This window comes from Prionailurus viverrinus, chromosome B4 (assembly GCF_022837055.1).
Source record: "Prionailurus viverrinus isolate Anna chromosome B4, UM_Priviv_1.0, whole genome shotgun sequence".
Lineage (NCBI taxonomy): Eukaryota > Metazoa > Chordata > Mammalia > Carnivora > Felidae > Prionailurus > Prionailurus viverrinus.
In genome coordinates this window covers 73,587,679-73,609,566 of record NC_062567.1, presented here as the reverse complement: position 1 = coordinate 73,609,566, position 21,888 = coordinate 73,587,679, and the positions used below count along the sequence as shown (strand labels likewise).

The window sequence follows — 21,888 nt, the reverse complement described above, 5'->3', positions numbered from 1 at the left end:
CTCAGATGGGCCTGTCTGCACAGCCAGGAGAGTCCGCTTTTACTTCCTTACCTCCTGGGGTATGAAAGCACCTGGTGCAGGATGTAGGCCACGTGCTTACCCAGCAGTTTGTCTTCAGCTTTGTCACAAATTTATTATTTCTTTTCAAGCACTGAGCAGAGTCATAATAGCTAACATTTATTAAGTACTTCTTGTGGACTGAGGACTTTACATATACTGAAGTATCTCGTTTAGTCCTCACAAAAACCCTCAAGGAAGGCACTGTTGTGTTTTACGGATGAAGAACCCCAAGGCTCAGTACCTTGCCTGTCACTTGGAGCCAACTCCATCTGTGCTACTATTATGCTCCACTGTCTCCCAAATCATTGACCTCTGGTAGAATTATGCTTCAGAGAGCCTAGCCCAAGTCCCCTCCTCTCCAGGGAAGGCCCATTTCCATGTGTTCTGCATTAAGTGGAGCTGGTGAGCATGGTCAGCTTGGGGATTGCAGAACAGTAGCTGGTTGGTACTGAGTTTCTTTAATTGATAATGTCTCCAGTCTTTTTTAGGTCACATAATTTCAGCATTTCTCAAACCTTTCTTTTTTCTTTCATTTTGTGTTTAGTTTCTATTTCCTAACATTATGTTGTTCTCCTGGACCCTCTGCAGCTCCTCCCCCCTCCCACCCCCCACCAACTCTTCAGATATCTCAGTTGTGAAGGCTCTAACAGGACCAGAATGCTTAAGAGTTTTCCCTGAGTTTTCTCTTGGGTCAGATGCGGGGGTTGGGCCAAAATGGGGAGGGTATGGTCCTGTGCCCTGTGTGGAAGGGGATCGGGGGATGACCTCACCAAAAGCAGGCTTCAGCGTTTGAGGTTGCCTGAATTGTCAGGGCCCGGGGCCTGGGCAAGGAGCAGAAAGTGTGTTTGCAGCCCTGAATGTGTTAGTACTGTGACGCCAGTCTGGTCCCAAGTCTGGGTTTCAGGGCTGAGGAAGCTGCATTCTACAAGGCCTAGCTCCTCTCTCTGTGGCCGTCCTAATCCCAGCCCATCAGTTAGCTAGGCAGTGGGCACCGTTTCTCAATTGTATCTTTATTTTGGGTGCTATTCTCAGCTCTGTAATCCCCACATATTATCAAGCAGCAGGCTCTTAAAATAATTTTCAGCATAGAAAAATATTTTAGGCTCAGAGATCACTAATTGGAGAAGGGGAAGATGGCAATAGATGGGAAGCACCTGAAAATAAGGAAGAGAACCTATGGCTTAGGTGATATTAGGGCCAGGTGACGACTTTAGGAGGCTGGTCCCCTCACACTGGACACCATGAGTGTTCGACTTCCTCAGCGCTCTCCTCAGAACTCTGGGTGTCTGTGCACAGACGTGTGTTTCCCTCACAGGAGCGGTTCCAGGTGAAGAATCCTCCCCACACTTACATCCAGAAACTCCAGAGCTTCTTGGACCCCAGCGTAACTCGGAAGGTGAAGTGTGAGGCAGGGAGGCCCCCCCTTGCTGTCCCTTACAGTCCTATGGGGTTTTGGGCACAAACATTTTGACTCGGGGTGGGACATTTGCTTCTGAGCAATGGGACTTTGGTTGCTGGGTTTGGAGGCCATGGGTCCGGAGTGGCTGGCTAATAACAGAGGGAAGGCTTATAACCGCTCTCTTGTATCCCTTCCTTTTCCTTTTCTACCCCTTTTGTTTGTACTGCAAAGTTGGATTGGGGGCCTCCAATAGTGACAGGAAATTCCATGTTTACAGAAGTTCAGGAGGAGAGTTCAGGAGTCAACCAAAGTACTGAGGGAGCTGGAGATCTCACTTCGTACCAACCACATTGGGTGAGTCCGAATCAGCCATCAGGATCTGGTGTCTTCTGAGGATGGTTTGCCTGTTTACTTCCCTGCCATCAGGCACAGTTGCCCCTTGAATGGCTTTGGTTCCCCAGAGCTTCAGACTGTTCTTTTTCTGGCTTTTCTCCTTTTCAGCTCTGCCAGCTGCTGACTGATGCTGCTGGCAAGCTTGGGGCCTCTCCTGGGGTCTTCAGCCTGTGGCTTTGAGTAGAAGACATTCCCATAGCAGCTGAGACTAGAGTCTGCCTGTGGCCTGGGGCTGGGCCAAGGGAGGCCCAGAGAATGCTAGGAATGGGGGAGCATATTACATCGGGTAGCTGAGACCTCGTTCCTGGACTGTTTGGTGCCCAGAAGATTATTTTCTTGATTACGAGACAATCTTAGTTCATAAGCAGAAGAAGCTTCCTAGTGCACCAAGGAAGAAGATCTAAGGCAGTGGGGGCGAGGAGTTGAACGTCTTCTGTATCTACAGACCCTGGTACTGCCAACCTATTGATGGGGCCCCTGGGAACTGCGTGAGTCTTGTTTTCTAGTTTCTGAGTGGGGAACCAGAACTTGCTAAACAGGCAGAAGGCTAATGCCTGAGGGACAATGAAAGGTGGCAGTGGTCTCAGTTTTATAAAACCATAACCAATCAGAGTATATGTAGTGAAAGTGAGAGAGAGAGAGAGAGTGAGAGAAAGGTGTGTGTGTGTGTGTGTGTGTGTGTGTGTGTGTGTACACAAAGGATAGTGAGGGATACCTGATGTCGGACTGCAGGCAGGGCTACGATCCTGATCGAAGGGCCTGGCACAAATGTTGAGAGCTTGCATGAGTGAGAAGTTGAGCCCGGGGTGGGGGTAGGGTGGCTGGGCAGGTGCCATCTCCAGGGTCCTGGGCTTCCTGAGAGCAGAGGTAGAATGAGCCAGATGACATCATCTGCATTTCCCCCTCTGTCCGCAACAGCCGCCCACTTGTTCACCCCAGGCTGAGTCTGCCTGGGGCTCTTATAGAGGCTACCTGTTTGTAGCCAGCTGCTGCAGCCATCACAGGGGAAATGGCACAGGAGAGAACAGGAAAGGGATAGTTCCTGGCCTCGGAGCTGTGCCTGGTGGCCAGAATTGGCTCCTACACCTCATCCACGAACCGGAATGAAAGCTGACATGCTAGGAAACTAAACCTCCGGCTTTATTTGGTAAATCCTCGCACAGGGAAAGAGTGACAGGGCCTCGTCAGCTACCCTGTGTGTGAAGGCAAGAGTGAAACAGATGGCAGCTCCCAATCCCACCTACCACCCTGCACCCTACCACAGGGCCTTCTCCTCCTCTCCCCTCCCCTCCCTCTCAGGCCCTCCTTTCTTTCATAGTAAGTCTAGCTGCATGAGGATGGGGGCCTGTTCTTCTTGGGACAGGGCCACAGAGCAGTGTGCGACACTCCCTTCTGCTCACCCCTTCTACCTGGTGCCTGCCTCTCTGGCCACTGGCCAGGGGCCGGGGCCAGAGCAGCACGGTTCCCAGGCCTGGGGCCTCTTGGCAGTTGGCACACAAGTCAGAGGTCTGGACCTGGCCCTTGGTTCCCAGGGAAGAGCATAGTGTCTGGCATTTTAGGAGCTCCTGTTGTCTGTGGGGACGGGCCAGGCTGTGGTAATCATGTGGGGAGGGCCAGGCTCCTTCCTGGATTTCTGGGCAGGAAGAGTTTGTCAGGCTGTCAGGCTGGGGTGTGAGTGCTCCAGGGCAGTGGGAGCCCAGGGCAAGGTGGGGAGAGGAGGATCCTGCTTCTGTCATAGCCTGATCAGCCCGAGGGCCTGCCGAAGCTGGGTGTGCAGGGGCAGCCCAATGGGAACTCAGGCCCTGGAGCGGGGCAGGCTGGGAAGTGGGATTCCAGAGCCTCACCAGCTCCTCCTCTCTCTGGTTTGTATTGGTTTCTCTCCCTTGCCGAAGTGCCCTTTAACCTCTCCTCAAAGTGTCAAGATCCCGAAAATAGCAGTGTAGACTCAGACAGGAAATGAGAAGGGGGTGGGGAGCTGGAGAGCAGACAGACAGGAAACGGGAGGCCTGTCGGCCCCCAGAGAGGAAGCTAACTTCAGGCAGCTCCGGTGTCAGTCAGCCTCAGCTGAGCCTGGTGCTCTGGCCCAGCCTCTCACTGTAACCCAGGGTGTGGCCAGCAAATATGGCGCTGGTGTTCCAGCTGTGGGGGAGACGCGGCCTTGCAGGGCTGTGGGGTACAGCTGGCCAGTAAAGAGCCCCAGACATCCAAGGGAACAGAACGCTCAGGAGAGTCAGGGTTTTGTCCTGAGAGTTTTATATCTCTCTGTGCTGTGGAATGAACCTGTCCTGTAACAGTGTTCCTGGGATCGGCTCTTGAATTTCCTTCCAGGGGTATCTTAGGCCAAGAGGCCTGAAGGCAGAAAGATGGAAATGCCTGGTCCATTGTCTTTAGGATCTTTGTTGTCCTCATTCCTGCCTCTCTGGCTGAAGGGGCCCGAGTCCTCAGTCTGGCTCTGAGTGGTCATAACCATTGTAGAGTTACTTGAGTCCCTGACTATTCCCCCATCCTTTTCCTATTCTGCCAAACTCACCCTAACTAAACACAGAATCCCCACATATCTCTCTTTGCTCACTATGGTCCCAAATATCTTTCCTTGAACTTGGTGGAAGGCCCCTTTGGCCCACCATGTCTCTGTTCCAGATTTCTCTTTGACCCCTCCCGCCTGTCTTTTGACTGAGACTTCAGTCAAACTGGGGACCTGCGAGATGTTATTAGGCATAGCTCTGCACAGCGGCCTGTGGTAAATGCTCTTGATAAACCTCCCACCTCCCCATAATTCTGCCAATAAACATCAAGCAGGGACAGTGCACCCAGTGTTGTGCTAGACCTCAAGGACACAGAAAATGATTGAGCCAGGTCCCTGGCCATTTAGGAGAGGATTCCTGAAAGCTTGTTTGGCTGACATGGTATTGGAAGGCCTTGTACCTTTCCCCATTCCTGGCTCCCCAACCTAGCAGAGGTCTAGGCCAGTGATGTGACTGTAGATGAGTCTGCCATGGGTTTTGAACTTCAGCATTTTCCCAGCCTGGTGCTAAGTTCCAGAGGATTCAGGAGTGGGTGTTGGGTCAGAGGCCCCTCCTCACCCTCGACTCACTTTAGCAGACCCCTCCACTATGTTTCCTTTATCTGCAGGTGGGTGCGAGAGTTTCTGAATGATGAGAACAAAGGCCTGGATGTGCTGGTGGATTACCTGTCCTTTGCCCAATGTTCTGTCATGTGAGTACCACCCTGGGGCCAGGGCTCAGGACCAACAAGGGAGGACACAGTCCCATTCTGATTTGCTTAGGAGGGGTGAGGTTGCAGTAGTGAAGATGGGAATGGAGATCCCAGGCCAAGACGAAGAGCCCAGGCAATGGTGTGGGAATGGACAGGCAGCCAAGGGATGTCTGGGATCTGCAAAGAATGCCAGGTGGGGAACAGAAGGAGAGCGATATGGAAAGGGCACTCGGGATCAGAACTCAAAGGATCCAGACTCCAGGCTGAGAGCAGTCAAAGGAAACGTCCTGGATTCTGGGAGAGATGCCTGGTGGGATTCATTCCTTTGGAAAATTGTCTTTAAGATTCTCCTTTGGGTCTCCAAATGTGAGATGCGAGAGGGTTACTGCAGGTCATTGCTGAAGGGCCCTAGGAGCAGTGGACATGACCTTTGACCCAAACTAAAAATGAAGTATTCAGGAGGCTTTTTCAAGCAGGTTGGGGGTTGGAGGTAGCCCTAAGCGAATTGGTACAGATGAGAAGGCAGCATGAGGTGGTGAAGAAAACGAGGGCTTTCAAGTATGACAACCACAAAGCTGGTTGTGGGTCTCGGTTATGTCCTTTACTATCCATGTGACCTCAAGCATGTTTACGTCCTCTTCTATAAAAGGAGATCCATGTTCCAGGGTTGTTGTAAGGTTTAGACGATAATGTGTGTAAAGCAGTTAGTGGTGTTTGGAACGTAGTAAGTCCATATTGCCCTGGCCACTTTAGTGTTAATTATGATTATTTAAGGCGGTGTAACCTACCATAGTTACCTGAATATATGGAAAGAGGGATTATAGTGATCATTCATGTGATGACCAATAAATACTTCAGACTTCTACCCAAGACTTAAGTCAGCCCTTGGCTGACTAATCATCCCAGTTTGTCCAGGGCTTTTCCCAGTGTTAGCACCAAAAGTCCCGAGTCCTGGGAAACTCCTCATGGGAAACTCCTCAGTTCTGAGACTCGGTCCTAGCCTAGACTTTCACTTTTGTTGTTACTGTCCTTGCCCATGGCCATTCTCCTTTGTCTAGCAGGTCTTCAGTCTTCTCTCTTTAGGGATTTGAACTAATGCCTCTCCTAGGTTTGGCCTGTCACTTTTTCCAGGTCATTTTCCCTGTTAAAATCAAGAGTGGCCTAGTCCTCATTCCCATTCCTGCAGAACTCATGCCTCATGATCCTCCTATCCCTTTAAAAACCACTCTTTTTATAGAAAGAAATGAAAAACATTTGCTGAAGTGATTTTTTTTTAAATTCAGAGCTTTTATAGTAAAAAGATGTAGATCATTTTTCCAAATAAGCCTATCTCATTTGAAAAGCAATCAAATCCCAGCTGCTCAAAACCAAAATACACTGGATCCTCAGTATAGTAGTGTCCACAGCAGTGCCTTTGACTCTGTTTTTGAAAGAAAGATTCAGGGCAGAGGGAAGGGGGTAGAGGGGAAAGAAAGTGTGTTTTGAGAAGGGTTGAAAGGAAAAGGGTGAAGCCGGATAGAGTTTGGGTGAAGGCATTTATTTGCAAACTGCATGTACCAGTGCTAGGGAATACTATTATTGATTGAGGGAAGCCACTGCCAAGCCACTGGCAAATTTCCCTGTCAGGGAGACTCCTCTGATGTTTACTTGAGAGCCCATCGAACATCTGATCGTCAAGAGTCTGCAGCCTGCTCTGGCCCCTTTGGAATATTCAGATATCTGCAGATATCATTTCTCATTACAGAAAGCCTTGGCCTCTGTGCCTTTGACCCTGGGGCTATGCATGTCTGAGCAGAAGGTTCCTTGGGGGAAGAGCCTGTAGGAGATGCTTGTTCAGTCCTTAATGACCTACTTGGGGGAGGAGGACAGGAAAGAAGAGTGGGGCTTGTTTCTCAGACGTGGGGATTTGTAAAAGACAGTGCCCCCTGGGTTTGTGACCTCAAGCTGCCCTCCTTGCCCTGGTCACACTCCCAAACTGCTAATGGTGATCACAGAAGTAGAAAGTGACAGAGAAACTGTCCCAACTCCTGTAGGCACTAAGGACCCCAGTCCACACCCTCGACCTGTGATTTCTTCCCCCAGGGAAGCTGAAGCCCAAGGAGCCTCTATACCAGAAAACCTAGAAGTCTCAAGTAGAACCACAGAAAACCCAGTTACTAAAAACCAGTGCTGGGATGGGACCATGGTACTCTTGAACATAGAGGACTGTCCCACTCTAGGTTGGCTGGGACCCCCATTCCCTTCCATTCAGACCTGCCCTCGTGAACCCAATTCAGAACCAACTGGGCCACTGCAGGGCACCCCTTTGGCCGCTGCCGCTTGCCAGCCAGCAAGACCTGCAGTTGACCTGTTCCTCACCACCCTTCCACAGGGCAGCTTCTCCATGGGGAGCCACAGCTTCTCTGGGATGCCCTGTCTAAGGCCAGGAGTGCAGAAAGACTGCCAGCTCCCTGGGTCCCTTTGGGCCCAGGAAGAGGTCACTCCTGGAGTTGCCTGGCCAGTGGGGAGCAGCAGCTCACCTGCGTCAGCCTTCCCATGTCCTCCGGCCCTCCTCCTGGTTGCTGCCTGTGCCTGCACTGCCCTTGTCCTGTGTTGGTGGCTCTCCTGACCAGAGTTGGGTCTCTGCTGCCCAACTCTGCTTGCTCTTCTTGCCCTCTTTGCTTTTCATTGCCCTAGATGTCTAAGGGGGGGGAGGTGGGCTTGCCAGGGGGCTTAGCACTGAATTTCTCCTGTACGTGCGCTTGTGTGTCCTTTCCTGCTCCAGGTTTGACTTTGAGGGTCTGGAGAGTGGTGACGATGGCGCATTTGACAAGCTCCGGTCCTGGAGCAGGTCTATCGAGGACCTGCAGCCACCCAGCGCCCTGTCAGCCCCCTTCACCAACAGCCTCGCTCGCTCTGCGCGCCAGTCTGTGCTCCGGTATGTGTGCTCTCGCTCTGCCCGCCTGCCTCCCATCCTAGCCCCCAGTCCAGGTCGTGGGTGACAGTGGTGAGTGCTCATTGCTCCTCCCTCCACTCTTGCTTCCAGGCTCAGCTCTCTTGCCCTCTGCCTGCCAGTCTGTCTCTGGTCTGTCCTCTCTGTCTCCTTGATTCTGCCCAGCAATCTGTCCTGGGTAAGTACATCACCCTCGGCTGTGCCCACCCCATCTGGGGTTCCAGCTCTCCCCTCTCTGCGCTCCCCTCCTAGGGGCCCCCTCCATTCCGCTTTTTCACTCTGCCCTTCCTCCCAGCCTCTTGGGCAAGACTGTCCCTCACCCAGCTCCCTGGTCTTCACTGGGTGATCAGTTCCTGCCCTCATGTCTGTTTCCCTCTGGCTCTGCTTTCTGCCCCATCAGCTGCTCCGAGACCAGCTCCCAACCAACCTACCTGCTGCTCACCTTCCCTTCACTTCTTCCTTTAGGACTTTTCTCTCCAAGGCTGCCTTGTGTTCATTTTTTTTGCAGTATTTTAACAGACTTCCTGCCCAGAGGCAGGTGGATAGACCGGATGACTTTTCAGAGCCCCTCCTACACAGGGAGGCTTTCCTTTGGGCCCTGTGGCCCTTTCTGTGGTCTCTGTCCCTCTCGTGGCCATGCTTTTCTCCTGGTCTCCTTTGGGTTTTGTCCTTCTGACTCTGCTCATCATTCTAGTCCTGCGTGAGCAGCCACCATTTGTGCTTCCTCTTTCTTTCATGAAACGTCATCGGGGGCAAAGCCAGATGTAGCCCCCAGCCCTCCTATTGCCTTTGGGGTCTGCTCTGCCCTTTCCGGGACGTAGAAGTGGGATGGGAGCCAAGATGCTCCTGCCCCAGGGAATTTGTGGAAGATGCAGCGACTGGAAGGAGGAGGAGGGAAGGCAGGGATAAACGTCTCCCTGGATCCATCTGGAGGACTAGGAAAGCCTGCACATCTACTGTTATACTTTGGAGGGCCCCTGGGCTCAGGATGGTTTGGGCATTGATTATAAAGCTGGGATCCTGGATATTTACTCACAAAGGCCTATTGCAGAGATGAAAACAGGTGAACACCCTGTCCCCTTCCTCCGTCCCCCACTCTCTAGGCTGTTGGGTCAAGGTCTCCTGTCCCCCTTTTGTGCTGCTGCTGTCGGGGTGATGGTGAGCGCTCCTAGACCCTTCACCAGCAGCCCCCTCTTCCCCAGGTATAGCACTCTCCCTGGGCGCAGGGCCCTGAAGAACTCCCGCCTGGTGAGCCAGAAGGATGACGTCCACGTCTGTATCCTCTGTCTCAGAGCCATCATGAACTATCAGGTAAAGGGGCAGCACTAGCCTTGGATGCCCCACCTGTTCTGCCTCATCTGCCAAACTAGAAGAGCTAGGAGGGCATCAGCTTGTAAAAGATGATTTTGAAAAAAAGAAAGAAAAAAAAAGACACATTTGCTGGCAGGCCTATAGTCCAGGAGATCCAGCCGGGATATACCTTCCTCAGCATCAAGGTTTTCCTTCCTCTGTCCTTTCCCCTTGTTATAGTACGGATTCAACCTGGTCATGTCCCACCCCCATGCTGTCAATGAGATTGCACTCAGTCTCAACAACAAGAATCCAAGGTAAGTTCCTTCACTCCCCTTTCCTCCCACTGTGCCCAGGGCTCTGGAGATTTGGGCTCCACTTATCCCTTATAAGTCCTGCCTGGCTTTGGAGTCCTGTGGCCCTGGTCAGTGCCTTGGTTCGGCTCCTTCACTTCAGCTTAAGGAGAAGGAGTGTCCCTGGCTTCCCTGTGGTCTGCACAGCTTAGTGAGGGGCAAGACTTCCTTCCTCTGCTTCCTTTCCAAAACCCACTCCCCTCACTTCTGAGGCTGTCTCCACTCTCTGAAGGGACTCACCTAGTTGTAGAAGTGAACTGTATGGTGGCTAGGGTGGGGAGCTAGGGTGTTAATTGTTTTTCTTCATCCCTTAGGACCAAAGCCCTTGTCTTGGAGCTCTTGGCAGCCGTGTGTTTGGTGCGGGGAGGTCACGAAATCATTCTTGCTGCCTTTGACAATTTCAAAGAGGTCAGTCTCCTGCATCTGTGTGTGTGTGTGTGTGTGTGTGTGTGTGTGTGTTTGGTGAGGAGGTGGGGAGCCAGGTAGGTAAGCACCCTTTCCTGTGATCTCACACATCCGGTGATTCTAACATCTTGTGCTTAGCTAAGTAGCCAGTCCCACTGCTTCTTTCTTTTCTTTTCCTTTTCTTTCCTTTTTTCTTTTCTTTTCTCTTTTTGATTCCTTCTCTTTTCTTTTACTGTTCTTTTTTCTTTTCTTTTTTTTTCTTTTCTTTTCCTTGTCTTTCCTTCTTTTCTTTTCTTTTTACCAAAAACAGAACTTCAGTCTTAGCAGATCTTAGGGCAGGACAGCTGCTGAATGGCCAGCTAAAGATGCCCTCATTTGAGGGCTGTAGTCCAGCGGCCCTAACCTGGCCATGCATCAGGATACCTGAAGAGCTTGTTAAACTTACAGGCCCCTGGGAGGCCTGAGTACCTGTGCTTTAACAGGCTTCCCAGGTGGCTTTGAGGTGGTGAACACACCGGTAGAACCCAAGGTAGATGTGTTTGTGGTGGGAGGAGAAGACAAGCAAGGATCTTCCTGAGTTATTGGCTGTTATTGGTGAGGGGAGAGGAAGCTCCTACTTGGAATTTCCCCCGCCTCTGGCCCTGGCTGTGAAACTCTCATCTGCTTGAACGTAGGATTCCTCGACATCCAGTTGCAGCTGCTGGCCCCACCCCTTCCTCCTCTCTGGACCTTTTCCCTAGCATCCATTGTTCAAGCCAGGAAATAGCTCTTCCTCCTAGAAGCCAGAGGCTCAGAGGAGTCTCTGGACCCCTCTTAGCACAGGGCTTTCCTGCACCCTGCCTCTCTCCTGTGTCCCTACTCAGACTTCAGCCTCCTGCCTCAGCCATGGCCTCCAACCTTCCTCCTGCCTCCCTCCTTCCTTCAATAACTGGCCAACAGTGTTTCTTCTTGGCCTACCCCAGAGGCACCTAAAGTCCTGATTAATGGCACAGGCTTTACTGGGTTCCCTCAGCAAGTTGATGTGGGGATCAGGGACCCCGGGCAGATGCCAGGTCCTGGGCTTTCTTCTGCCTGACGAGTTTGTTAAACTTACGGGCTTTCTTCTAAGTGTCCCAATGACCCCTTGCATAGAAAGAGTTGTAGTTCAGCTTAGTCTGACTGACTAACCAGTCAGTCCCTCTGCCATGATGTTCCTGGGAGCCAGGGCTCAAGGGCTTAAGTTCTGCGTGGGATAGATCTTTTCACTGAGAAAGTTTGTTTGTTCAGGTATGCAAGGAGCTGCACCGCTTTGAGAAGCTGATGGAGTATTTCCGGAATGAGGATAGCAACATCGACTTCATGGTGAGGAACTGGGCCTGGGTCAGGCACATGCCCAGCAGGTCCCATGCTCCTGGAGAACGAGGCCAGGCCAACAGCATATCTTGATATTCTGTGTTGAACCTAGAAGGATTCTCTCTACTCAGTAAATGCTCCTTGTCCACTCACCTACCCTAGAGAGCTTTTAGAAACGTCAGGGCAATGTCATTTTTGTGTCTTGGGTCTACCTCCTTTGCCCCCTTTTGTGGCCTTACCGTCTCTAATTTGGATCCATTCAGAGCAGCTTCGCTTTACCAGAGCTTTTCCTTTGGCTTTTCTTCCCTTCAGTCTGGGGTCTTTAGTTAAGTAGTGTTGTCTCAAGAAATACCTGCTGATGTACAAAGGAAATAAGTTGCATCTTCATTTCCATCTATTTCTTGTGTAATTTACTTGTCTTCATAAACTGAATATTAAGTTTGATATTTTTAAGTTAAAATACTCATTATTCCCAGAAAGACTCAATTTTTTTATTCATTCCTTTTTTTTTAAGTTCGTTTACTTATTTTACGAGAGAGAGAGAGTGTGCATGAGTGGGGGAGGGGCAGAAAGAGAGGGAGAGAGACAATCCCAACGTGGGGCTCAATGTCACGAACTGTGAGATCACGACCTGAGCCAAAACCAAGAGTTGGGAGCTTAACTGACTGAGCCACGCAGGTGCCCCTATTCACTCCTTTTGATTATCCACCAGATGATACTGATTCTAACACCCTGGCTCTTCCGTCTCTCCTTTCCCTTCCTGCCTCTGACCCTCTGGGTTGCTTTTCCAGGTGGCATGCATGCAGTTTATCAACATCGTGGTGCACTCAGTAGAGGATATGAACTTCCGGGTCCACCTGCAGTATGAGTTTACCAAGCTGGGGCTGGAGGAGTTCCTGCAGGTGAGCTGGGCCAGAGTCCTCACAGGTGAGGAGCTGGGGGGGCAGAGGACCAGCTTAGTCACATCACAAAGGGTTTTTTCTTTTACAAGAGCCTAGTCACGGATGCTCCTGGAACCCTGCCTGTCTTCTGAGGCCTGGGTCTCAGGCCCTCCTGCACAGGGCTCTCCAATTAGGCAGCTCCACTGGGTGAGAATGTGACATGGGTGCAGAGGAACTCCTTGGGTCTTATGCTCTAGAAAGTGGTCATAGAGGGTGGTAAGGACTGAGTCTCTCTCAGGAGGCTCCTCCAACTACTGCTCTCTCTGCTTTTTCCAGAAGTCAAGGCACACAGAGAGTGAGAAGCTGCAGGTGCAGATCCAGGCATACCTGGACAATGTGTTTGATGTGGGAGGTTTGTTGGAGGATGCTGAGACCAAGAACGTGGCCCTGGAGAAGGTGGAGGAGCTGGAAGAACATGTTTCCCATGTAAGTAGTCTTTTTTTGTTGCCAGGACCACTGTTGAGGGAGGGGAGAGGAAGAGGACATCTCATTTCCAGGAATCTTGACCTGACCCGCTTGCCTCCAGATTGAGTCCCAGGGAAGCCTTGGAACCCAGCATGCTCTGACTCAGGCCCTGGATCATCCACAGATTCGAACACACACTGACCTCCAGGACTGGGCGTGGGGTGGCCTCAGGCTTGAGAGAGTCAGATGTGGTCTATTTCAGGTGGTCTCAGACCCTGGGCCCATGGGAGTGATGTAGGGAAGCCACTGGGCCACGCTGCCTTAGGAGTAGAGGGGTACAGGGGTTGGGCCCAGGTCCTGACTGAGATAAAAAAGTACCCAGGCTTTAGGGTCAGCACCAAATCTACCCTTCCCATCCTGTAGCTCACGGAGAAGCTTCTGGACCTAGAGAACGAGAACATGATGCGTGTGGCAGAGCTAGAAAAGCAGCTGCTGCAGCGGGAAAAGGAACTAGAGAGCATCAAGGTACCAAGTAATCTGGAGAAGGGAGTCTCTGACGGGTACTGGGTGCCAGGGCCTGGGGATCTGGCTTTTCTTTCTCTCTCCTTCTCCCTTCCTTCCTTCCTTCCTTTCTTTTTTCTTTCTTTTTGATATTTTTCCTATCAATTTATTTTTTATCTTTTGCTCTTTCATATAGCTAGCTGCATCCTATTATATGAAGTGCATCTGACAATTGTAATTTTTTTAAATTATTTTTTTGATGTTTATTTATTTTTGAGATCGAAAGACAGAGTGCCAGCAGGGTGGGGCAGAGAGAGAGGGAGACACAGAATCTGAAGGAGGCTCCAGGCTCTGAGCTGTCAGCACAGAACCTGATGCGGGGCTTGAACTCACAAACTGTGAGATCATGACCTGAGCCGAAGTTGGATGCTCAACTGACTGAGCCACCCAGGCACCCCTGAAAATTGTGGTTTTTTTATTTGGCTTTTCTTTCTTGAGATTTTCATGTCTTTGAAAATCCAGATCTTGATTCACACTTGAGGCATTCACATGAGGGTGGGCTAATGATTTCACCCTAATTTTTAGTTGGAGAGGGAAACTGAATCCAAAGTGGTCAGGACACACACAGAGGAGGGTGGGAGAAGGTGGGGCCCTGCATGATGAGAGGGCCGAGTAGCCCATGTGCTATCCACCAGGTATCCTAAGTCAGGAGACCAGAGGCTTTGCATATTTAAGCGCTTCTCTGCCCCTCCCTTCACCTGTTGTTATAAAGTCATGCCCCAACCTACTTTTTCTTCCAGAGGGATACAATTATATTGGTTCTACTGAGCTTGGTCAACATCTGCCAAGCCCCTGCTAAGAGTCCAAAGTGCCGTCCTGGGGAATGCGGAGGATACAGAGATGGCTAGGGCAGGCTCTTGTCCACAGGGGGCTGCCACCTGAGTGGTTCTACAAGGCCAAGTACAATGAGAGCAGTATCGAGGAACAGAGCACTGAGGGCAGTGTGGCAGGAGGCTAGAGGTGGGCCTGGGAGGTTTACATAGGAGCAGCTTCTGACCCAGGCCTTGAGGAACCAGCAAGACTAAGGCTGGGTCCGGGAGGAAGCGCACTGGAAGGTGCCAGCTGGGCCAACGGCTCTTCTGCTCATCTCTTGTTCTGTGGAACAGCCTCCCCAGCCCCCACCTGGGTTTCCGCTGCTCTCTGCCTCTGGGCACCCTCCCAGAGACCCTAGCTGAGAGACCTGGGTAGGGGCAATGACTACTGCGTGTGCCTTCCACTTACGCTTTCCTTAATGGTGCTGTCTCTCGATAGGAGACTTACGAGAACACGAGCCACCAAGTACACACCCTGAGGCGGCTCATTAAAGAGAAGGAGGAGGCCTTCCAGCGCAGATGCCACTTAGAGCCCGGGGCCCGGGGCCTGGAGTCAGTGGGCAGTGAGGCCCTGGCCCGGGTAGGCCCTGCAGAGCTGAGTGAGGGCATGCTGCCCTCCGACCTGGACCTCTTGGCTCCAGCCCCACCACCCGAGGAGTCCCTGCCTCTGCCTCCACCGCCAGCTCCTCCCCTGCCCCCTCCACCACCCCCATTACCAGGTGAGGAGAACCCTAGGAGTCCTGAAGGGCAGCCTCATCTTGGGGCCAGACCAAAACCTGGGCCCACAGTGCCTCCCTTAGGGAGAAGCCGGGGATGTGGGTAGAAGGACGTGAAGTCAAGTGGGGGAGGGTTGAGGGAGGGCAAGAATCTGAGGGAGGCTCAAGTTACTGGGCAGGGGGTGTCCAAGGGTGGACGTGGGTCTGTTTTAAGGATTGTGAAGGTGCTGCTCCTGATTCCTCTGTGGAAAGCCGAAGAGAGGGCTTAGACCAGAGCAGAAGACAGGGAGCCAGAGGCTAGTGAGACCTGCCCTACCAGAGTTAGGACCCCTGGGAGCCGGAGGGGCAGGGAGTTCACGCATCCTCTTTCCCCAAGAGGCTTTGAAGACAGGTTGGGCAGCACTGGGGAGGGCGTCTCTAAAGAGGCTTTTAGACCGTGGGTCACTGTGACATTTGTTTTCCCCCAGACAAGTGTCCCCCAGCCCCACCTCTCCCTGGCGCTGCTCCCTCTGTGGTGTTGACAGTAGGCCTATCAGGTGAGTGTCCCCAGGACTCTGGGCAGGGCTAGTGGGATGGAGAGAGAGTGTCCTTGGCCCCAGCCTCACTGAACCTCCTTCCAAATTAGCCATTCGTATCAAGAAACCAATCAAGACCAAGTTCCGGCTGCCTGTCTTCAACTGGACAGCACTGAAACCCAACCAGATCAGCGGCACTGTCTTCAGTGAACTTGATGATGAGAAGATCTTGGAGGTAGCAGGGCCTGGAGCCCTCAGGGATGGAGTTGAGGGCTGGGGACTAGATCATGCTGTTAGCCAGATCTCCTGGCCTTGGGAACCCCCTTAGAATCAGGCCTCCGTGAACCAGAGCTGAATGGACACTGGGCGTGCTGCCAGGGGCCCTTTAGTAGAATGAGGTGACCGCATTGTCCCTTCTTGTCCACTCCTGCCAGGATCTGGACCTGGACAAATTTGAAGAACTGTTCAAGACGAAAGCCCAGGGCCCTGCCCTTGATCTCATCTGCTCTAAGAACAAGACAGCGCAAAAGGCCGCCAGCAAGGTGACCCTGTTGGAAGCCAATCGTGCCAAGAACCTAGCCATCACCCTACGCAAGGCTGGCCGCTCGGCCGAGGAGATCTGCAGGGCCATCCACACGTGAGGCTCCCACTGACCTCGTCCTGGTCCCCAGCCAGTTGGCAATCCAGTTCTCCACCTACTATCCTGGCTTTCCCTGGATTCTAGGGCTTCGACAGATGTGTCTCCCATCCTTCAGTCATTCACTGGCTTGGCCAGAACTTAGTGTATTTGTGCTGTGTGCCAGGCACCGTGTGAGATGCTGGGCATTCAGCGCAAACCTTCACTCAAGTTGCTGCCAGTCTAGGCAGAACAGTTCAGTAGCGTGGGTGATAACCACCTAGGTGGCAGAGGTACAGGCAGCTTTGGGGGAACAGGGCAGGCCAGGTAGCTGAGCTTGGTGATTCAGGAAGGCTTCCCAGAGGAGGTGAGGAAGTATATGAAGTCCATTTCAGTGCCTGGAGGGAGAAGCTTGGTGCCCTAGGTACTGAAAATTGACCATGACTTCAGCATAGGAGGGGAGTTGAAGAGACAGGGTAGAGACAGGTGGGCAGAAGTCTTGCAGGCTGAGCCTCATAAGCCACACTCAGGTATTAAGATTTCTCCCTAAGGGTAGAGGGAGGGCGCTGAGGGGTTTTAAACCAGGCCATGGACTGTTCACCTAGGATGTTACTCACGCTCTGATAGATGAGGCAATAGGCCCTCTAGGCCTCTGGCTGCATCCTGCTCACCGACCCCACCGGCAGTCCCTCTAGGAGCTGGAGAAAAAAGGGATGATGGGTAATGGGCAAATGCAAGACCTGAACTAAACTCCTTCCTCCTGCACAGGTTTGACCTACAGACCCTACCAGTGGACTTCGTGGAGTGCCTGATGCGCTTCCTGCCCACAGAGGCTGAGGTGAAGCTTCTGAGGCAATACGAGCGGGAGCGGCAGCCCCTGGAGGAGCTGGCGGCCGAGGACCGCTTCATGCTGCTCTTCAGCAAGGTGGAGCGGCTAACCCAGAGGATGGCTGGCATGGCCTTCCTGGGCAACTTCCAAGACAACCTGCAGATGCTCACGCCGGTATATCCTCTGGCCCAGTCGGGGTCATCTGCGGCTACCCCTCCACCTGCCAGTCCCCTCCCCTGCCCTGTCAGTCCGTCCCTGCCAGCCCGTCTCAGACTTTGCCTACCCCCCCCCCCAACCCCCGGCTTAGGCTCACACAGCTCTTCATCTTCCTTCCAGCAACTCAATGCCATCATTGCAGCCTCTGCCTCTGTCAAGTCCTCACAGAAGCTGAAGCAGATGTTGGAGGTGAGGAGAGGTTGTGGATGCAGGCACCGGTGGGCCTGGGGCCTGGGTGGAGGAAGGAGCCCGCAGGCCATGGCCTGACTTCCTCTCATGCATCTTTTGGATAGATCATACTTGCACTAGGGAACTACATGAACAGCAGCAAGCGAGGAGCTGTGTACGGCTTCAAGCTCCAGAGCTTAGATCTGGTAAGATGGTGGGGACAACCCAGGGCCAGGAAGCCTGAGGAGCCATGGTGCTCAGCCCTCTCTCACCACCCCCTGCCCCCCTCTCCCAGCTGCTGGATACCAAGTCCACTGACAGGAAGATGACACTGCTGCATTTCATCGCATTGACCGTGAAGGAGAAGTACCCAGACCTGGCCAACTTCTGGCATGAGCTACACTTTGTGGAGAAGGCTGCAGCAGGTAAGGGGAGCTTGGCCCAGCGAGCCTGCTCTCGTGTCTAGGCCAGGACAATCCCAGGAAGCTTAGGAGAGGGAACGCTTGGGTCCTTTGTTTCTGGCCTTTGTTATCTCCCTTCTGGCCACTTCAAAGCTTTCCGCTGGGGCCATGGGTAGGGGCCACCCCCGAGGGAGCCTTCCTGCAGGCACCCGCCTAGCCCAGCCTTTCCCATTTGGGTGCCATGGGAGTAGGCACAGGAAGGCAGAGGTGGCTCTTCATTCCCAGCTCCCTCGTGCTGGCCCTGGAGACTGCATTTTCTCCATTTATAGAAAAACTATAAAGCCCCACAGACATAAGGCAGCTGTCATTTCGGCCCCACTCATGAAAACTGAGGTGGGCTTGAGGCAGCTCCATCTTGGAGACCAGCAGTCTCTCTGGCTTGCTTTCCTGTGCTGCCTTGCTCTTTGGGGTCATGAGCTCATAGCCCCATTCCTTTTCCTTGCCTGTGAGAGCCCTGGTAGCTGGGTGTGCCCTTCTAACCTGGAAGCAGAGGCAGGAGAACCTGCTTGCTGCAGGGTGTAGGGTGGGGGTCGGGGGTTGCGTGGACAGAGTTCTGTGTAGCCCTGGGCTGGGAGATGGGCATGTTGGCCCCTGGGTAGGCCTCAGCCCAGGCTCTGGTGACCACAGTGTCCCTGGAGAACGTGCTGCTAGATGTGAAGGAGCTGGGCCGTGGCATGGAGCTGATTCGGCGGGAGTGCAGCATACATGACAACAGTGTCCTTCGGAACTTCCTCAGCACCAACGAAGGCAAACTGGACAAGCTCCAGCGTGATGCCAAGACGGCTGAGGTGGGCAAAAGGTGGAGGCGGGTGGGAGCGGCCAGGGCCGAGGCACTGTGTCCCTCCAGGTGAACTTTGTTCTGGTTCTTGAACCAAAGAACTTTTACCACACAGTTGGATGTCTGTATGTGGTGGAGAAGAGGCATGGCAGAGGCCGGGGTGCGGGGGCAGACAGCTGCCCCCGGGGACACATTCTAAGGAGCTTTGGGAGCCCTGAGTTCTCTTCCATCCCACAGGGCTGGGGGATGCTGGTTTTCCTCCTTTGGCCCTGAGCACTGCTTTCTGTGAGCCTCCTGTCCCCAGCGGGGAGCCGGGCTTCTCCTCTGCCAGGCTGATCCCTTCTGTCCACCCCTTCCCCAGGAGGCCTACAATGCAGTTGTGCGCTACTTCGGTGAGAGTCCCAAGACCACACCCCCTTCTGTATTCTTCCCGGTATTTGTCCGATTCATTCGTTCTTACAAGGTGAGCAGAAGAAAGGCTTTTAAAAAGGAGTTTGGCTGCAAGAAAACTGGTAGGGGGAGGGAAGGCTGGGATCCAAGTCCTCGGAGTCCTGGGAGGGAGCGATGGAAGCTGGCCACAGGCCTCTCAGCTGTGAACGGGTGGGCAGGGTGGGGGCCCAGGCCCTTCCTGTCATTGTTCAGGGCAGGAAGTGCCCCTCCAGAGGGTGGCCACCTGGGGTTGCTGGCCCCACTGCCACCCATTCTCCACCCTCAGTGTCAGCCCCTCCCCTCACAGCCTGTGTGAGCCTCACCACCACCCCCCAACCCCCCATGGTTCTTAGGAAGCAGAACAAGAGAACGAAGCTAGAAAGAAGCAGGAGGAGGTAATGCGGGAGAAGCAGCTGGCTCAGGAAGCCAAGAAACTGGATGCCAAGGTGGGTGGGACCAAGAGCTGGGGCCTGGAGAGCAGAGCAAAGGATTAGGAGGGGGTGGGGAGAGAGCTTGAGAGGTGGAAAACTAGAGCCCAGAGACCACCCAGAGGGTGTGAGGCTGGAGTCCGAAGGGATGGGGAGAGGGGCTTTGGGAGGGATTCCTAGGCAATGATGAGGAGTGGGCTGCTGTACACAAATCAAGGGCATCTTCAGGCTGCATCTAGGGGCAGGAACCAGCCCCATGGTAGGTTAGTGATGACTCCCTTCCCCTTCAAATGCTTGGCCCTAGACCCCCTCCCAGCGGAACAAGTGGCAACAGCAGGAGCTAATTGCAGAGTTGAGGAGGCGCCAGGCCAAGGAGCATCGGCCTGTTTACGAAGGGAAGGACGGTACCATTGAAGACATCATTACAGGTGGGGCCCTTGTCCTTCCCTTGGGTCTGGCCACTAGGCCCAGCTCCCAGACTCCAACCCTACCCTTTTGGGCCCTCCTCCCATCCCATCCCCATGAGGCCTGACCACTGTGTCTCTTTCCTGGGCCGCAGTGTTGAAGAGTGTCCCTTTCACGGCCCGTACTGCCAAGCGGGGCTCACGCTTCTTCTGCGATGCAGCCCACCATGATGAGTCAAACTGTTAACCCCCAAGGCTGGGGCCCTTGACAGGTACTGGGCACCGCAGCTGTCCTCTCTGCATGCCCACCTCCCAGGACTCCTGCTGGGCCCACACGCACCTCCTCCCCTGCATGACTTGGAACCATCCTCTGGCAGCCTCGTGGTGATGGGGGCACATACTTCTCTACTTGCATGCCCCATGCTCTGAGAACCATGGCTTATCCCTTGCATGTGCCCTCAGGGAAGTATTCTCTCCCCGACTAATGCTGTCCTGGCTTCTACTAAGACCCAAGGGGCAGGGAGTTTCCAGAGCAGGCAGGACCAGGCCACCACCTCTCATTGCTGAGGCTCCATTCCTGGGCCCTGGTATCCTTTGTGACCTGTGCCTCTCCATCCCCATCATAAAAGCTCTGGCAGTAGCTTCTGCCCAGGGCATATCAGATGTCCCTTGATCTGTTCCCTGATATTTGGTCTACCTGGGGTCTCTCCCCAGCTTCTGGCTATTGTTGAGTCTACTTTGTTTCTATCACTGCCCAGTGGCCTCCAGTCACCCCCACCTGGTCCTCTGAAAATGCAGAGCCCCAGCAGTGTCTCTGACCATCCTCTCTACCTTCCTTTAAGCTTCTCCCTCATCGGCCTCATGGCTGGCTCTTCTTTGGCCCTGCCTGTGGGGCTGCTCCTGAAGGGACTGTTCCTACAGACAGCGGGCCTGGCCCAGCCTCCCTGCCTGTTCACAGGCCTTCCTTTTCCCCACAGGCCTCCACCGCCAGCCCATTGTCGTTCGCCACCAAGCCAGGAGTGCCGCACCACCCAACGGCCCCCCTCGGGCTCCAGGCCCCCACTAAGGCCCTCTTGGTGGCAGAAGCACTTCAACTCCCAGAGTCCTGCAAGTCCAACCCGTGGACCTGGAGCCCTGGAATTGGCTGAGGGTGCAGCAGAGAGCTATGCTGCTTTCAACCCAGCGTCTACCCCAGCGCTCAGAGATGCGCGTGCCTGATGTCAGGGGCACTGGGCCTGACACTCCCCTGGTGCCTCTAGTACTGCACTTTGCCCCCAGGGTCTTCTTTTCCTAAAAGGTCACCAATGGTCAGCTCAGGGCTGGGAAAAATCATTTCCAGCCTTGGCCTATACAGGGGCCCCTAGGCCCTCTGTCACTAGGCCAGAGGGACAAAAGGAGAAAGCGACTATTCCTTCTGTTTTTCCCCTTCCATTTTGCAGCTCTGTGGTCAGCTGTGGTCTGGAAGTATCCAGACTTAGGGAGCTCCAGTACCCTTCCAGTCACAGATCATATTTTACCAGGAGCAAGGCCCACCTAAGCCTGGGCCCCACCCAGCTGTGCCCCGGTGATAAGGGTAGAGGAGAGATGCCATGCCACGCTTACTGCCCTTGGCCCTTTCCACTCTAGGCTGACTCTGTTCTTGTCGAGGTGGGCAGAAGGGTAGAGGTTTTTCCAGCCCCAACCCCAGGATAGCTAGAGAAAGGGTGTGATATCAGCATCCTCACTTCCTTTCCACAGCAAGGGTTTTTTTTGTTTTGTTTTTTGGGGTTTTTTTTGTTTTGTTTTGTTTTTTTGGCAGGGGACAGGGGACATGGTGGTCTTAGCTATTTTCTCAGTCTCCTGCCAGTTTCTTCTCAGCCCCTGGAGGGGAATACAGGGAGCCACTTCTTTTTGTACATGTACCACCTCCCTTCTCCCATGTACATAAATCCCAGACCTTCTTTCTCAACAAAGGCTTGAAGCACCAGGCCTGACTCTGTCTCCTTTTTCTGAGTGTGGGGGACTAGGGTGGCCATTTGGCCTGACCTGAACCGTGGAGACAGAAAGGAGGCTGCATGGAGATGCCCCCTGCTTGGGGGAGGTGAGGGCAAAAGCTTGGGGAAGGGGAACCGGGCTGGGTGGGCTCCAACCACACAAAGGGAGGCTGGCCTGTCATGAGACACTAGTGCTCTCTGCTGGCCACACGTGCACCTGCCCAGTACCCAGCCTACCCAGCAATATATGGAAAAG

General features: G+C 53.4%; 1 protein-coding gene across 7 annotated transcripts in view; it reads left to right on the top strand.

Annotated features, from left to right (window-relative positions):
- Nucleotides 1–21,625, top strand: part of FMNL3 (formin like 3) — a 53,788-nt gene extending 32,163 nt beyond the window's left edge. For 3 of the 7 annotated variants that reach the window (XM_047865280.1, XM_047865283.1, XM_047865284.1), the window contains exons 3-27: nucleotides 1,376–1,456; nucleotides 1,737–1,813; nucleotides 4,985–5,068; nucleotides 7,833–7,985; nucleotides 9,203–9,311; nucleotides 9,531–9,607; nucleotides 9,958–10,051; nucleotides 11,315–11,389; nucleotides 12,172–12,282; nucleotides 12,598–12,747; nucleotides 13,150–13,251; nucleotides 14,539–14,818; nucleotides 15,283–15,351; nucleotides 15,441–15,565; nucleotides 15,765–15,967; nucleotides 16,715–16,949; nucleotides 17,112–17,180; nucleotides 17,285–17,365; nucleotides 17,455–17,584; nucleotides 18,248–18,408; nucleotides 18,760–18,861; nucleotides 19,181–19,273; nucleotides 19,560–19,683; nucleotides 19,815–19,931; nucleotides 20,637–21,625. In XM_047865280.1, coding sequence (XP_047721236.1) covers nucleotides 1,376–1,456; nucleotides 1,737–1,813; nucleotides 4,985–5,068; nucleotides 7,833–7,985; nucleotides 9,203–9,311; nucleotides 9,531–9,607; nucleotides 9,958–10,051; nucleotides 11,315–11,389; nucleotides 12,172–12,282; nucleotides 12,598–12,747; nucleotides 13,150–13,251; nucleotides 14,539–14,818; nucleotides 15,283–15,351; nucleotides 15,441–15,565; nucleotides 15,765–15,967; nucleotides 16,715–16,949; nucleotides 17,112–17,180; nucleotides 17,285–17,365; nucleotides 17,455–17,584; nucleotides 18,248–18,408; nucleotides 18,760–18,861; nucleotides 19,181–19,273; nucleotides 19,560–19,683; nucleotides 19,815–19,906 — 2,877 coding nt within the window. In that variant the 3' untranslated portion in view covers nucleotides 19,907–19,931; nucleotides 20,637–21,625. Of the gene's footprint in view, nucleotides 1–1,375; nucleotides 1,457–1,736; nucleotides 1,814–4,984; nucleotides 5,069–5,091; nucleotides 7,254–7,832; nucleotides 7,986–9,202; nucleotides 9,312–9,530; nucleotides 9,608–9,957; nucleotides 10,052–11,314; nucleotides 11,390–12,171; nucleotides 12,283–12,597; nucleotides 12,748–13,149; nucleotides 13,252–14,538; nucleotides 14,819–15,282; nucleotides 15,352–15,440; nucleotides 15,566–15,764; nucleotides 15,968–16,714; nucleotides 16,950–17,111; nucleotides 17,181–17,284; nucleotides 17,366–17,454; nucleotides 17,585–18,247; nucleotides 18,409–18,759; nucleotides 18,862–19,180; nucleotides 19,274–19,559; nucleotides 19,684–19,814; nucleotides 19,932–20,636 lie in introns of those variants that run through there. The other 4 variants (XM_047865285.1, XM_047865282.1, XM_047865286.1 and 1 more) reach the window with 4 other exon arrangements.
- The last annotated feature ends 263 nt before the right edge of the window (nucleotides 21,626–21,888 follow it).